Raw genomic sequence first — 16,589 nt, 5'->3', positions numbered from 1 at the left:
GGGACCAGGGACACGGCACATAGCGACGAGTGGTTAGACCTGGCGTATATTGCTTTCACAATAAAACTAACATATGATTTGTGGTCCGGGGTGGCAATGCTGAATGCTTTCAAAATGGCAGTTTTACTCTGTAGCAGGTATCAAGCAAAATATTGCATTCAGGAACTGATACTCAATTTCAGAAGCTGTTTGCAGCCCTGTGAAAGGCAAGGGCTGCCTGAACCATTTAGGATCCCATGCACTATAATAGAAAATTACACTCCTACATGACCCCCCCTCCCTCCCCCCCCCCCCCCTCTGTTGGGTTAACAGTAGGAGCACACGTATCTGTTATAGTGCACAGAAGTCAGAGGTGCCAGGATTTGGCCATGTCGCCGTGTTCTTGGCTATGCTGCAAACGGCTTCGAGAGGGAGTATAGGAATTGGTGGAACATAAAGGCACCTTTTGCACTGCACACTGTTCATGTATCCAGATGTGATAGGCAGGTGTGCAAGGACTGCAACATCCCATGGATCACATATTTCATCAATGGCTGCCAAAAAGATTAGTACAAAGTTATAGACACGAAGAAAGACAACAGTCACTAAAACCAAGGAAAGAATAAGAGAGTATTTATACTTTCTAATGTGCAGTGTTGATCAATGGGGAAAGAATATTAATTATTTTATGGCTGAAACTTGGTTGATTAGAAAGCAAAACAAAAATATACATCCACATGCTGCCAGTAGGATCCAAACCCACAACCTCATAAAGTTTAGCATATGTAGCTGGAAGAGCAAACGTATATATTTTCCACAATTCATAACCCATAAGCAACAGATTATTTCTTGAAGTGCAATATAGCTTTGGTTTATGGGGCTTAACATTCCAAGGCGACTCGGGCTATGTGAGATGCTATAGTGGAAGTCTCCGAGAATTTCGACCTCCTGGGCTTCATTAACTTGCACTAACATAGCACACCACACAGGCACCTTGCTTTTTGCCTCCATAAAAAAGCAACCACCGTAATCGAAGTTTGATATCACATATTTAGGTATCGCAGTCAAGCGCCCTAACCACTGCACTGCTGCGGCAGGACTGAAATGCAATATATTTGTTTTCCAAACACACTGCAAACACATACCTTAGCGTAAAGTCTTTGCAATATGCAACTCAGACGCTATAGATATGAGCACTCGGACAGTCTATTTCTTGCCGCACAGTTGCAAGTTATCTGTGACTCGGTGCCTCGACAGCAGGTACACTGCACTTAGCTGGGCATTCTTCTGACTGCATACTGCAGAAACTAAAAACAAAGTGCTGATTATATGAGGGGAAGATCCTGGATTACAGTTCAAACTTAACTACACTCAGTCACCTCCACAGCCTATGCTAAAGGAATGAAGTGAGAGAAAGCAATTTACGTAACACACACGCAGCATACTAGCAGCTGCCATTATGCTGCAAAACATGGTCTTTGTCAGAATTACTCGGTATGAAAGGTTCATTGATGAATAACAGATTGTGCGGCTCATTGGTGCACAATACACAGAGGACAAGCTGTCGGGCTAGTTGGTTTTCCATCAGTTTCAGCAGCATATAACAGGACGAGGACAGAGCATGTAGAAACACACAGAACAAAAAGCACTGAACCAGACTTAAAAGAAAACAAAAAAAGGTATATAAAATGAGGGCATGTAAAGGGTGCCAATGAAATCAAGGATAAAATCAGATAAAACCACAGATGAATGCATCTGTTCTTGAGAGGAAAACCAGCTGTGCTGGTGCGTTCATCCTTCAGCTTCACGATCATGGCTGCTCCCATTATTTTGCGTGTCAGTTTATTAAGGAATTTGTTCAGAATGGTAATTGTTCAAAAACTGGGGAACATTTTTTATTGCTGTCACATTTGTGACAGTGTACTGACAGGTTTCTGGACGATGAAACTTTAAATATTCATTGCAGCACTTTATAAATTAGTCTTTTATTGATAGATTTGCCAATTTCGCCAATGTATGCCTTGCCAAAAGATAGTGGAATTGAGTATGTGACAATTTCTGTGCATGCTATGACGGGATTCTTGTATTATATAGTACGAGTGCTCCTCTTTGTCTATCTATCAATAAAAGACTAATGAAGCACAGCAATGACATTAAATGTTCACTATTCAGAAATATGCAGTGAACAGTTGCAAATGTGACAGCAATGCAAAATTTTCACCTGTTTGTGAACAAACAACCCTTCTGAAAAAGTGCGAAAAAAAAAGCTGACATGTTAGGGCCATGATCGCCATGATCGCAAACCTCAAGGATGAATGTGTGAGCACAGCCTCCGTTTTCCTGTCACGCAAGGAGGTTCCTTTCATCTCTGGTTTTACCTGATTTTATCCTTGGTTTTCTTTGCACCCTTTACATGCCCTCACTTTATTTTTATTTCTTTTAATAGTCTGGTTCAGAGCTTGTTTCTCCTGTATATTCCTCAGTGCTCCTTCCCCGTTTTGCTACGCTCTGCTGAAAGTGATTATACACAAGAGCAGCAGCGCAACGGCGACAGCACAAGGAGAAATAACACAAGTGCATGCTACCAGTTGTTATGAAAACAAGGAGCCAAACATATTCCTTCCCACCCAAGCACATGACACACCGAAATGTAGTAAAATCTTTCTATCATCCGCGCGTACAGCTAATCAACAATGAAAATTTTACCTTTCTGAAAATAAAAAGATACCAGATATCTTAGCCAAAGCAGTGTCCACACAAAGAAACAAAGCCAAACACAGCGAAAGCCCAGTCACATTACATATTGAGACCAGAAGCAGTCTTGAGGCACACATACCTAAACACAAAGCAAAACAAAGCTGCCACACGACCCTCACAACATGAGACTAAAATGCTTCAAGATATTTTATTTCTGTGCATAGCTGGTGAAGTGTTGCTGACACAACTGCTGCCTTTCTTTTTTTGTTTTACGCTAAAATTTAATGCGCCACTTCATGAGTGCTGGCTGGACACTGCTTTGGCTTGTTTGGTATATATTTAACTCTTGGAAAGGAAAAAAATTCATTGTTTATCACCCTTATGCATGGGTGATAGAAGAGCAATGTGTCATCTGCTTAGGTGAAGGAAGTAGTTTGTCTCCTTGTTTTCATAATAATAGCCGATAGTATGTCCTTGCAGGTCCTCTCTTTTTGTGCTACAGTTGTTGCGCCATTGTTCATGTGTTCATTGACAAATCATGCAGCAGGGCACAAACAGCATATCTGAAACACCGGTGCTCCAAAGGTTGGTTGGTTGGTTTGTGGGGTTTAACGTCCCAAAGTGACTCAGGCTATGAGAGACGCCGTAGTGGAGGACTCCGGAAATTTCGACCACCTGGGGTTCTTTAACGTGCACTGACATCGCACAGCACACGGGCGCCTTGCTTTTCGCCTCCATCGAAAAGCGGCCGTCGAGGCCGGGATTCGATCCCGCATCCTTGGGAACAGTAGTCGAGCGCCGTAACCACTGTGCCACCCCGGCGGGCCAGTGCTCAGGAAGAATGGTCTGCTCACAATCCAGAGAGCTGTAACTATAATGGTGCCGTAAAGCCCTCCGATCTGGCTCAGCATTGAGCCCTGTGGGCTGTAGCATGTTTTTTACCAATGCATGACTTCATCTCGATATGGTTTACACACGAAGATAAGGATCTAAGTGGAGAATATGAGTGAAGCCAGCAAAACCAACAGAACTTTTAAACTTTCCGGTACAATTCTACTTCACAGTGCAATACGTTGTGCAGTACATGTTTAGTCACTCTGCAAGCCAAAGAAAACGAGTCAATATCATGCAAAGATAATATTTTCATTGCATTTTTCAGCCTACCTGTTCTCTCCATGACGTAGCTATAGTATTATTTCGGCACCAATCCGCTACGCGGCCAGGACACATCTACACACACAAAAAAAAAAAACAATCAGAAATAAAAAGATAACAAAGTCGTGCACCACTGCAAAGCCCTTGTCATTTTGACATACTTTAGGCACGCACCGTTTAATCACAACTATGAATATACATATAATTCAAAATTCACACATAAGGACAAATATTTTCCCAACTACGAAATTTTTATAAGATTTCCTTTCTCGCCGTGCGGCTGTGCACGGGTACGGGTGGACGTAATAATTGCTCCCTCACTGCAAAACTCTACATTGCCTTGAGGGTTTCTCTAAAACACTGCCAAACGCTCATAATAAGAAACACAAATAGAGGAGTCAGGCGCGAGACACTCGTTTCCGGAGCTTTGTGGTACGGTAGGTCTTGTGGGAGACATCGCCTCACAATTGTAGCCCCTCCGTGCCTGTAACTTCATGCCAGAGCGAGCAAAGTGCGCAGTAGGTTGCAACTGTGTTACAGCACTTCATCCATCCAGCAATAACAACCACAAAGTTTTGTTCACGCACTGTTACTTACATTCGGGAGTGACCAGCCGCTCCTTACACCCAAAGCAACAAAGCACCAGTGTCTCGGCGAAGTCAGTTGCGGAAGGACACTTTGGCTCTTTACGAAAGCTTCAGTGCCAAAACAAGGTCTCGACTAGCGCATAAGGAGCAGATCACTTTAGTAGCACAGCTGAATAACCGCGCAATAAACAAACAACACAAAATGAGCTCGAAAAACGAAATTCCCAAGCACCACGGAATAACAAAATCCACCACTCCCGAGACAAATGGCGCCAAAACTTGTCTGCCGGATTGGATTGGATCGACTTAGAGGTGGGCTGCATGCAGCGCCAGCTCTGCTGCCTGGCAGGAGTTTCGTTTTCACCGAACGAAGAGTGCAGGCCTCGGCACGTGAGTCATCATCATCATCATCAGTCTGACTATACCCACTGCAGGGGAAAGGCCTCTCCCATATTTCTCCATTTAACCGGGTTTTGTGCTAGCAGCATCCACTTGACCCCTGCAATCTTCTTAACCTCATCCGCCTACCTAACTTTCTACCGCCCCCTGCTACGCTTTCCTTCCCTTGGAATCCTATTGTTACTGTAAGCGACCATCGGTTATCCTCTCTTTGCACTACATGTCCTCCCCATGCACATTTATTCTTCTTAATGTCCACTAGAATGTCGGTAACTTGAGTTATTTCTCTGACCCACTCTGCACGCTTCTTATCTCTTAATGTTACCCCTACCATGTTTCGTTCCATAGCCCTCTGGGTCGTCCTCAACTTAAGTAGAACTCTCTTGGTTAGCTTCCACGTTTCAGGCCCATAGGTGAGTACAGGTAAGATGCAACTGTTATATACTTTCTTCTTTAGCGATACTGGTAAGCTGCTAGTCATAATCTGTGAGAGCTTGCCAAATGCGCTCCATCCCAATCTTATTATTCTTATTTCTTTTTCATGCTCCGGATCTGCGGTTCCTACCTGTCCTAAGTAGACATATTCGCCTACTACTTCCAGTATTTCGCTACCTAATGTAAACTGCTGTTCCTTCCCGAGGCTGTTGAACATTACCTTAGTCTTCTGCATATTGATTTTCAAGCCTACCTTTCTACTTTTCCTGTCTAGGTCATCAATCATTATTTGCAGTTCATCCCCCGAGTTGCTTAGCAAGGCAATGTCATCAGCAAATCGCAGATTACTGAGGTATTCTCCATCTACCCTTATCCCTAACTGCTCCCATTCCAAGTCTCTGAATACTTCCTCTAAGCAAGTTGTGAATAGTATTTTGGAGATTGTGTCTCCTTACCTAACACCTTTCTTTATGGGAATTTTGTAACTTTCTTTGTGCAGAATTTTGCTTGCTGTGTAGCCACTATATATATCTTCCAACACCTTCACGTACGGCTCGTCTACCCCCTGATTTCGCAATGCCTGCATCACCACCGAGGTTTCAACTGAGTCAAATGCTTTTTCGTAATCAATGAATGCTATGTATTAGGGCTGGTTTTATTCCGAGCATTTTTCTATCACCTGATTGATGGTATGGATATGATTGATAGTAGAGGTCTGTTTCCGAAAACCTGCTCGATCCTTTGTTTGATTGCAGTCTAAGGTTGTCCTGATTCTATTAGCGATTACCTTAGTAAATACCTTAGACATAACAGACAGTAAGCTGATTGGTCTGTAATTTTTGAGGTCCTTAGAGTCCCCTCTCTTATGAATCGGGATAATGTTTGCATTCTTCTAAGGTTCCGGTATCATCAATGACACCAGGCACTGCGTATACAGAGTGGCCAGTTTTTCTAACACGACATCCCCCCCGTCCTTCAGCAAATCTTTAGTTAGCTGATCCTCTCCAACTGATTTCCCCCTTTTCATAGTTTCTAATGCTTTCTTGACCTCGTCCTTCGTGACTGGTGGAACGTCTGACTGTTTTTCTCTACCACCAATCTCGTTACGGTCCTGACTTTTTTGGCTACTGTAGAGATCTTTATAGAACTGCTCGGCTACTTTGACTATCTTGTCCATATTCGGGATGACGTTGCCCGCCTTGACCCTTATCGCAGACATCTGGTTTTCGCCTATGCCCAATTTCTTCTTTACCGCTTTAAGGCTTCCCCCGTTCTTTACAGCATGCTCAATTTTCTCCATGATATACTTCCTTATATCAGCCACCTTGCACTTATTGATTAGCTTTGACATCTCGGCCAATTCAATCTGATCTGTTGGATTCATACTCATATTCATACGCTTTCATACTCTGGCATTTCTTAAATCAAATCATTCGTCTCCTTAGACAGCTTACCGGTATCCTCTCTAACTATCCTACCGCCTACTTCTACCGCATATTCAGTAATGATATCTCTGAAATTATTGTTCATTGCTTCTAGGGTATTGTCGCCATCCTCGTTTAGAGCTGGATATCTATTCTGTAGCAAGATCCTGAACTCTTTTGCCCTCCCCCTCACCGCTAATTTGTTGATGGGTTTCTTTCTTACTAATGTGTTGCGTTCCTTCTTCAGATTTAGGCTAATTCGGGACCTCATCATCCTGTGGCCACTGCATCTCACTTTCCCGATTACCTCTACATCTTGCATAATTGCGGTGGTTGAACACATTATGAAATCAATTTCATTTTTAGTCTCCCTGTTAGGACTTTTCCATATCCATTTCCGGTTCTTCCGTTTGCTGAAGAAGATATTCCTGATTCTTAAGTTATTGCGCTCTGCACACTCAACTTTAACTCCCCCCTGCTATTCTTAGAACCAATGCCATAGTCACCTACTGCCTGGTCTCCTACCTGCTTTTTCCCTACCTTGGCATTGAAGTCGCCCATTAGTACAGTATACTGCGTCTTTACTTTTCGCATTGCCGATTCTACATCTTTGAGAAGCTTTCAACTGCCTTGTCATCATAACTACATGTAGGTGCATAGGCCTGTACAACCTTCAGTTTATATCGCTTATTAAGCCTAATTACGATGCCTGCCACCCTCTCATTAATACTATAGAATTCATCTATATTACCCGCTATATACTTATTGACAAGGAAACCTTCTCCTAGTTGTCGCCTCTCTCGTAAACCTCGATAACACAGTACATGCCCATCCCTCAGTACAGTATGCCTCATTCGGCCTTCTAACCTCACTAAGCCCTATGATATCCCATTTCATACCCTCTAGTTCCTCTAACAGCACTGCTAAACTAGCTTCACTAGCTAGGGTTCTAGCGTTAAACATTGCCAGGGTCAGTTTCCAATGGCGGCCTGTCCAGCGGAATCAGGAATTCTTAGCACCCCCTGCTGCGTCACAAGTCTGACCGCCGCCGTGGTCAGTTGTTCCGCAGCCGCTGATGACTGAGGGCCGGGTTTTTATGGAACTTATCATAGGAGGTTGCGGCCATTTACTGCACCAGGATGGCCAACTCCTGTTCTGGTGAGGGAGTGCGTTGCTGGAGGTGTTCACCGGCATCAGGTCGTACTCCAAACCTGTTTATGCAATTCCACCGACACGCGGATTTTTTTTCTTTCTTTTTTAAATCCGGTGGAGAATTGCGTGGCACCAGGATTTGAACCCCGGTCCTCCTGCATGCGAGGCTGATGTTCTGCTATGCCACCGCTGCAACCGTAAGAGTGCCGGAGAAAAAAACGGCATTATCTGATGAAATGCTATAAAGTCACATGAATAATTTAGATGAGTTTACCACCGCTGCAACCGTAAGAGTGCCGGAGAAAAAAAACGGCATTATCTGATGAAATGCTATAAAGTCACATGAATAATTTAGATGAGTTTATTTTATATCAGTGGCATATTCAAGTGGTAGTATTCAATTAGTTCGAGCAATCAGTTCATCAATAATAGGAAGGGGATCAGATGAAATTTCATCTGCGCAACAAAATCTCTTGTTCAAATGTTTTGTGTGAGGACAATTAAAACGTGTATGTCAGCCACAAATTCATGGCCATAGACGGACATTCACGGGTACCTCTCAGACGTCCACGTGTGGACGTCTGAATGTCCCCGTTAATGTCCGAGAAGCATCCAATAATGGATGCCTCTCGGACATACACCAAATCTCTAATGCAGATATCCAAATTTGACGTCAGTAAGGATGCCTTACAAATGTCCTCGAATGGCAATGGAGATTCGGATCTTAATCGGACGTACCACGGATATCCGTGGTTTACTTGGGTGTTTAGAAAAAACTTGATGACTGTCGCTTGTCAAAATGTGGCACCTTATTTTAAGGGTTCTTCACTGTGCATTATGTGTACGATGGAGCTGAGATCAACAGTGTGGCATCTTAGTGGTCAGGTTATTCCTGGCTTCTAGGTTTGTTATTAGATTGTTCATCCACTTTGGCACACCACGGTTGAAGCGTCGTTTGGAGGCAACAAATTGTTGAAAGAATGGTTGTAAATAAATGTTCAGCTTATTGCAATAAATGTGTGTCCCTCCCCAGTCTGTGCAGCTGTTCATGGGTGTCCCCCTGGAAGCATCGGGCATTGACTACCACGTGGCCCTAGCCCAGAATGCCCTGGCACAGTGCCTGTCATGCCCCGCTCTCCAGAACGAGCTATTCTGCCAGCTCATCAAGCAGACTTCACCCCACCCATGTGGCCACCGACTGGCTGGTGTCCAGGTCTGGGTTCTTGTACCTTATTCACTGTGAGGGTACTTAGTGATGGCTCCCTCGAAAGAGTGTCTACTGTGCTTTCTTTATCCAGTGCACTGTTGTGTATTACATCATTGCTGTCTGAAAAAGCAAATAACAGAGTAAAATGCTCTCTCAAATTTGTTTACAGCACGGACAGACAAACACGGAAAGAATGAAGCACTTGATTCCTCCCTATGTTAGTCTGCACTGCTTCAGAAATGCACCCATTAGCTTACAAAAATGCTCCTGTGAGTGCGCATGCAGTTATGCAGCATTGTGTGTAGACCTTGTATTTTAGACAGAATTAAGTGTAAATGAACAAGTGCTACGCTTGTGTGTGATAAGTCATGCACAGTTTTGTTATGCCCTGTTCAGGAAAACCTTGGCTAATCTTGGTGTCCCTTACTACTCTCACTTGTGGCATCTTGGCCAGAGTTGCTTAGGTTGCTTCGACATAAGCTGCAGCACCAACACTCATGGACAATCGCTTTCTGCAAGTGTTTTATTTCTAGTTGTTTGTGTTTTTTGCGCTGTGGTTACATTGAAACTAAGCAACCAACTATCCCAAAAGCTTGTCTTAATAAAGTTGTTACGTTGGGATGGAATGCTAAGAGGTCAGCTTATGCAGTTGTACTGAGGGTTAGGGAAAGTGATGTCTGAAAAGGGATGGGTGGCATAGGTGGATGTGAGCAGGAATCACCAGCAAGGTGTCCAGGGTAGAACGGGAGAAAAATGATGGCTATGAAAAGAGGGAGCCTCTGTTTCCCAACGTTTCCACTTGCCTGACCAGTCCAATCATCACTGGCGGGCAAGTCGAAGTGTTGGCTCAGCTTGCAAACTGAAGCTCCGCCTCAGCCCTTATTCATAATATAGCAAGGTTGGAGTAACATTGAAGCTAAACTTCTATCTGAAGCCCTGTGCAGAGCGGCAGTGATATTTATCGCATGTTTATCCAGATGTATCGAGTCTTGGGATGTCCAAATAATAAAATTTTCAAATATGAATCAAGTATGGATATGCAAAAAAAATGCCTTTCAATATCAAATATCTCATCAGTAGAAAAAGAAAAGAGAAAAATTAAACAATGGCAAGCAGTGTTCATCTTTTACATTTCAGAATTCACGTGGTATATCCAAAAAAATTAAGCTAGAATTGCACAGAAGTGTGTACCGTACTTAAATATCCAGTATAAATTTTATACAAGCTTGTGTGCACAGAGTTTTTGTACAGGAAGGACTTGCATGAAACCGGTTGGAGCTGTCATATTACTGCTGAATACAGTGAAGTTTCCTTATGTTGGCCACAGAAAAAAATGTCTGACTTAACTGAAACCAAAATTATGGAATGGACCTGAAGGAACTCCTGAAAGCCATTTGCATCACAGCAGTTTTGTCTGCATTTGGGACATTTTTTCCCAAGTGCTGTGCTTTGTGCACGCCATCGGGAAGGCCCTCTTCACGAAATTGCCCCGTCGCATTTTGAAACGGCTTCACTGCAAAGTAAGTGCGCTAAATCATTGCGCTGTGCGGGGAAATTGAGGTGAATTTGAAAGCTTTTCAGTGTATTCGGTAATTTTCAAATATTCGAAAATTCCAAATACAGTCAAACCCGGATATATCGAACTCGAAGGGGATCGCGAAATAGTTCGATATACAGATAATTCGATATACAGAAATCGGCTTGCAATGCCACTCGCAGTCGTGAAAAATGGTATGGTATTTGTCACTTAGTCAACCCACTCGCATAATGAACCCACTCCCCATTTTTCCCCCGGAGAATTTGGAAAAAAAAAAAATAGCGTTCGGTGGCGCGTCTCTCCGTTGCACCACAGATCATTTATTGGCAGTGCGCCAGGAAGCTGCGCAGTGATAACGTCGCGACGTGTTTATCTTTTGACTACTTTTCATATATCTAGCGGTCGCAGGGAGTGAACTTGGCAGAGTGCCCACATGATGGCTTGATTGCACAAGCCTGGTTTGATTGCGCTGCGCTTGGGGTGGGGCGGGTGTAGTCCACTGCTACAAAATTATTGGCAAGCGTGATAGCTGCAAATGCGCAAATGCCATTTTGAGTGAACAATGCTAAAAGTCGGTGTCATGATCGCAGCCGACCACGTGCTTTCGTTGATTCATAGATGCAAGAATGAATGTCTTTCGCAAAAAAAGAAAAACAAAAAAGAAACTGCCGCTTCTTCACGTCCGTAGCCGACATAGCTTACGCTGTGCCACACGTTCAGCCCGACAAGAACTCTCACACAAAAAAAAATTGCTGCTTCTTAATCTCCGCAGCTGCCATAGCATATGTTTAGAATAAACAACTCTCGCAAGAAAAAAAAAATCTACCACTTTTTAGCGTCCGCGGCCGCGGTAGATTACACGCGTTCAGCAGACGACATGAGATGCTCACCGCACATCAGCCGCCGTGCGCAGAAGGAGCTTTACGCACAGAGCGTTCACAACACACACTGGAGAAGCGTCTGCCACGGGCCGAGCTGGCTTGTCCGCACATGCGTAGTGCGTGCTGCTGTGAACGAAGACCAGGAAAGAGAGAGAAAGGGGAGAGAAGAAGCTCAGCAGAAAAGTGGGCACACCCTTGTGCTTCGCTCTATAGTGGTTTTTTCCTATCCCGAACACCACGGCTGCATTGGTTTTCTCTCGTCCCTTCACACACATTACTTGCAAACGTCACGTGCTAGCGCGGCTGTGATCACCACAGATGCACGCGCCTTTGGGGAAAGGGGGCGGCGCTGCCCTAGACCAGCCATTGCGGAACTGTGCCCTCTCATTCCTTACGCGTGTGGCTTGAAAACGTCATGCAGCAAACGGCCGAGGTGATGCGATCATCTTTGGGGGAGGCGCACCGTCCATTGCGTGGTGCGGAGTTCGATATATCAAACGACCGATGAAACTGAGTTCGATATACGACTCTGCTTTCTATACTTTTACATGGGATATTCAAGGGGATATTCTGTGAGTTTGATATAACCAAAATTCGAAATATCCAGGTTCGACTGTATCAGCTTTTTTGAATAACGAACACGTTCATTCATATATGAAATTTAGAATATTCACTCACGCCAGTCGGACTTGAAACTGAGTCACTTGTCCTCGTAGAAAAAGGGATAATAATGAACTTGTTGAGTACCGTTCATTCAGTTAATCTAGGGAGTGACAGTTGCTATATTATACTGACGTAGATGTTCTTGGCTGCAAACAGCTTCATGCAAACCTTTTGGGAATAATCAGCATGCACGGACAAGGACTAAGATGAGTACTTTTGTGAATGTGGCCATAGTGTGCCAGGCATCTCGAGTGCACAGTATTGTAAGTGTTTTCCTGTGCCCTGCCCACTCAAGCAAGTCCGGTTTCTCTCCCAAGATCAATCCGTGACATTAACTCAACAGAGACTAGGGTAAGACAGAGCTACACAGTGAGGACAGAGTCTCTGTCCTGTCCTCGTCTCCCTTGTCCTGTCAAAACTCCTCTATGTTTTTCGTTGAAGCTAATGTCTGACGAACTGGCCCCACAATACTTGGTTAATTTTCCACGGTATGCCCTCGCCGTGAAGAGATCTTTGCTAGCCGTCAACGCAGAAGGACCGTTTGTGAGCCACCAAGTTTTGACTTTCCACTTAGGTCAAATGTGCTGCTTTGTTGTGGCCTCGGTGGAAATGGGATGTAGCACCTAGTCAAAGCAGTGCAGCAATGGCACACGGTGAGCGAGACGAGCTCAGTGCACTTTTGGCAAGGAAGCCCAAAACTGGCTCTCCTTGATGTGCATCGCATTCCACAAGTTAAAACAGAAACTTCAGTGCTGCTGGATTCATAATGTAGGAAAGCTGCAAATGCCTCAAGCCTTCTTCAGGGCAAAACTTATGTTTGTTATGTTTGCATAATAACTTATGATAATTCTATATATGTGCAGCACCCATAGAAGAGTTTACAATTTTGTCATCTTAAACGTTAAAACAAGCATTTCAAGGTCCTCGATAAGAACATCATACTGCAATTATTTATTTTTGGGCCAGCTGGGCTTAGGCTGTTTTAGTGTTCAGCCAAACTCGGGCTCAAGATTTCGGCCTGTGCACATCATTCCTCCATTGTGCTCCGTTTGAGTAATATGCATTGGGGGGTTTATGGCGGGAGTTCTGTTACTGCAAAGACAACACAGACTAGTGAGGCATTCATGTGGGGACTAGAAAGTTTGTAGCTCAGCTCTGGGGTGCACTGAAAGCAGTAACACCAAGATGCCACCTTGGTGTTGTAAGAGCAGTGTAGCCACATGTTGGGTGAAGTGCTGAGCTGGCACCTGGTTGTGTGCAGCAGTTGCTGCTGTGTGCCACCCAGTCCCTGTTTCTATGTGACTCCTCCTCGGAGAAGAACTCCTCTCCAACCACTGACAAGGGGTCCTCCCAGCAACCCCCAGTGTCCCAGCTCCAGCCTCCCCCTCAGCAGCAGCAGCCAGCCGACTGGGTCCTGGTGCAGGGCTGGCAGCTGCTCGCCCTGGCCGTCGCCCTCTTCCCACCACGCAACCGCACCCGGTGGCTGCTGCGCAAGCACCTCCTCCGACACTCAGACGCCAGGTACTGGCTCTTTTTTTTGCTCACTTTTACTTCGCAGAAAGTGACGCTAGTTGGTAGGACATTTTTTTAGAAAACACATCAGGAGGGACAAGTGCTCACTGTCAACTGAAGAGTTTATTCGAGAAAATGCGTACAAATACACAATGATCCCGCAACCTGGTGCACACGTTCCTAGATAACCCAGCACTGAACATCTATCAGCATATGAGATTTCATGCTGATGAATAACAACAGTTGGCATGGTCTTGCATTTGAGACAAGCTTTATTGAGTCCTCTTGTCAGTTTATCTTTGTGCTTCTACAACACTTCATTAAGGGGGGACGTGGGTACTAGAGCTATTTTTGGTATTTTTTGGCAAATTGTAATAAAAATTTACAGCCTTACTGAATTTCTTATGCTGATTTCAAATATCAATCCTTTTTCCTTTGCAAGATAATTACTAATCAACTTCCATTGTTTAAGGCCTAAATTCTGGAATAATGAGTTGTTAAAAACTTAAAATTAGAGCATGATTAGGTAGCTAGAAGAGTAAAGAATGAAATGTTGGGAGCAGTTTTCTGATATTTATTTATTTATTTATTAGTACCTCACAGGCCCCGAAGAGCATTGGGTGAGGGGGGCAAATCTGTACAAGAATATCGTACAAGAACGCGGTACAAGTCAAATACAAGAAAGGAACACGAAATTTATACAAAACCGAGTTAAAATAACATCAGACACGAGACACGAAAAACAACGTTAAGAACAAATGAAACTGTTGTACATTTCGAACATCACTATGGCAATAGATGTATACATAGATGTTTTTTAAACTCACCAGGATCAATGAAAGAGATTATGTTGTCAGGAAGATCATTCCAGAGTTTTATTGCTCTAGGTAATGCAGAGGAATTAAACGACAGGGTCTTCCCATATATCCGGTTGAAGCTGAGTTGATTGTGTAAGCGTTGTGAAGAGCGGAAAGGTGATGCCAGAGGTAACAACGAAGGACGGGTGTGAACATATTTATGGAATAAACACAGAAGTGAAATGGAGCGACGAATCTCAAGTATCTGTATGTCATTAAGGTTTTTAAGCTGGGATACACTTGCGAGGGGACTATAATTGCTAAAAATGTACCGGGCAGCTCTGCTTTGAATGGACTCGAGCATATCTATGAGATATTTCTGATGGGGAGACCATATAGGTGAGATAAATTCCAGCTGTGGGCGAACAAATGTAAAATATGCAAGTTTTCGAACGGAGCTAGGTGAGTTTCGAAGGTTCCGGCGTATGAAACCCAATGTCCTCGACGCTTTGTTGCAGACTGCAGAAATATGAGAAGACCATGAAAGATTTGGTGTGAACTGAATTCCAAGGTATTTGTACGACGTAACCCTTGATAGAGAGGTATTATTTATAGAGTATATGAAGTTAGAAACAACATGCTTGCGGCTAAAAGTCATTGATTTACATTTATTAGGGTTAAGAATCATTTGCCAGTTTTGACACCAATCAACAATAGTGTCAAGGTCATTTTGAAGGGTCAGGTGATCAGTCTCAGAAGCGATCTTACGGTAAACAACACAGTCGTCTGCGAAAAGGCGTAAACGGGATGAAATGTTAGTGGGAAGGTCGTTAATGTAGATTAGAAAAAGTAAGGGTCCAAGTACGCTTCCCTGTGGTACGCCTGAGGTTACGTCACATAGGGTTACGTGATATGTTATTTAGCACTTATTTTGCAGCCTTATTAATTTCAGTATACAAAGCATGTGTACCACGTGGGAATAAACTCATCAAAATAATTAATTTTAAATGTGTACCAAGTGGGAATAAACTCATCAAAATAATTAATTTTAACTTTCAAAAACAAAAAAATCAGCTTCCAACATTTCACACAGCATACATTCAGCTTCCCATTGCAAAAAAATTTTAGCTCTATGTGCTTTGGGTGCCAAGATATTGAGGCTGCAAAACTGCAAGTGGTCGACAATGCATGTTTTGAGAAAAGAGCAAAAAAAGAAATGGGGGATTATTTAACAAACATTTCCTGGTGCAATGCACACATTTACAATTTAAAATGGCTACAAACCTTCAGGGACGTAGGTTTTGCTTTCCAATGTCCGAGTGTCACCTCTTTTATTTTGATTTGCTGTTGCAGCACGTTCAGTTGTCACTTTTTCGGCTGCGTGAGTCATGCAGGCAGCAACTTTCCTTTTTTTTTTTTTTCTCACATACTTTGTTTTGCCACGTTATCGCATCAAGACGGCGGTGAGGAACATTTATTGCTGAAAAAAATGTCATTTGGAGCTGTTTGCTGCTTCCCAGTGCTCTGCATTGCACGGGAAGCAAGCACATTCACTAAAGACAATGAACTTGATTCGATCGCGAAAACACGCAGCGAACTCTACGACGACAACGTGTCCCCACAGTTTACTCAGTGGAGAATACAGTATTTACTCGCATAATGCTCGCACCCCCAACATTGGGCGTCAAAAATCTGAATTTTTTTTTTCTCGCATAATCATCACACCACCAATATTACCACCGAAAGAGTCGTCTGCTAGTAGTAACAAGCGCCATCTTTGGAGCAGTACTGAACCTAGCTGGCCTCGTGTGCACGCGCTACTAGGCGACGATAGCGTGCTCGGGTAGATCATCATCATCGTCAGTTAGGGTCTTTTTTTTTTACCTCCATGATGTTTGCAGTCGTCGCCATTTTGTGAGGTGTCCGCGTCTCGTTGTCATTAGAGAGTTTTAGTTTACCGTGATATGCGTTCCGCTACCGTGATCCGCCACCGTGCGTTCCACTGCGCATGCCCAGACCCCCCTTGATGGTGATAGAGGGCGCCACATACCGCCGCGTCGGGACAAATCAGCTTGTGCGATAGAAGGTCACGGTGGCGGATCGCAGATCACGGTAAGCTAAATCTCTCTATTGTTCCTTCGTTTCGTCCGTGTTACTTGCTTTT

General features: G+C 43.8%; 1 protein-coding gene across 5 annotated transcripts in view; it reads left to right on the top strand.

Annotated features, from left to right (window-relative positions):
* Window positions 1-16,589, top strand: part of LOC146175281 (uncharacterized protein CG43867) — a 429,718-nt gene that overhangs the window by 294,342 nt on the left and 118,787 nt on the right. For 4 of the 5 annotated variants that reach the window (XM_084584708.1, XM_084584706.1, XM_084584710.1 and 1 more), the window contains exons 17-18: window positions 8,862-9,041; window positions 13,378-13,637. In XM_084584708.1, the coding sequence (XP_084440834.1) occupies window positions 8,862-9,041; window positions 13,378-13,637 (440 nt within the window). The remainder of the gene's footprint in view (window positions 1-8,861; window positions 9,042-13,377; window positions 13,638-16,589) is intronic. The other variant, XM_084584707.1, reaches the window with a different exon arrangement.

Source organism: Amblyomma maculatum, chromosome 11, assembly GCF_055883805.1.
Source record: "Amblyomma maculatum isolate TAMU_Amacu chromosome 11, ASM5588380v1, whole genome shotgun sequence".
In the NCBI taxonomy this organism is placed as follows: domain Eukaryota; kingdom Metazoa; phylum Arthropoda; class Arachnida; order Ixodida; family Ixodidae; genus Amblyomma; species Amblyomma maculatum.
This window is presented reverse-complemented; position numbering and strand designations above follow the sequence as displayed.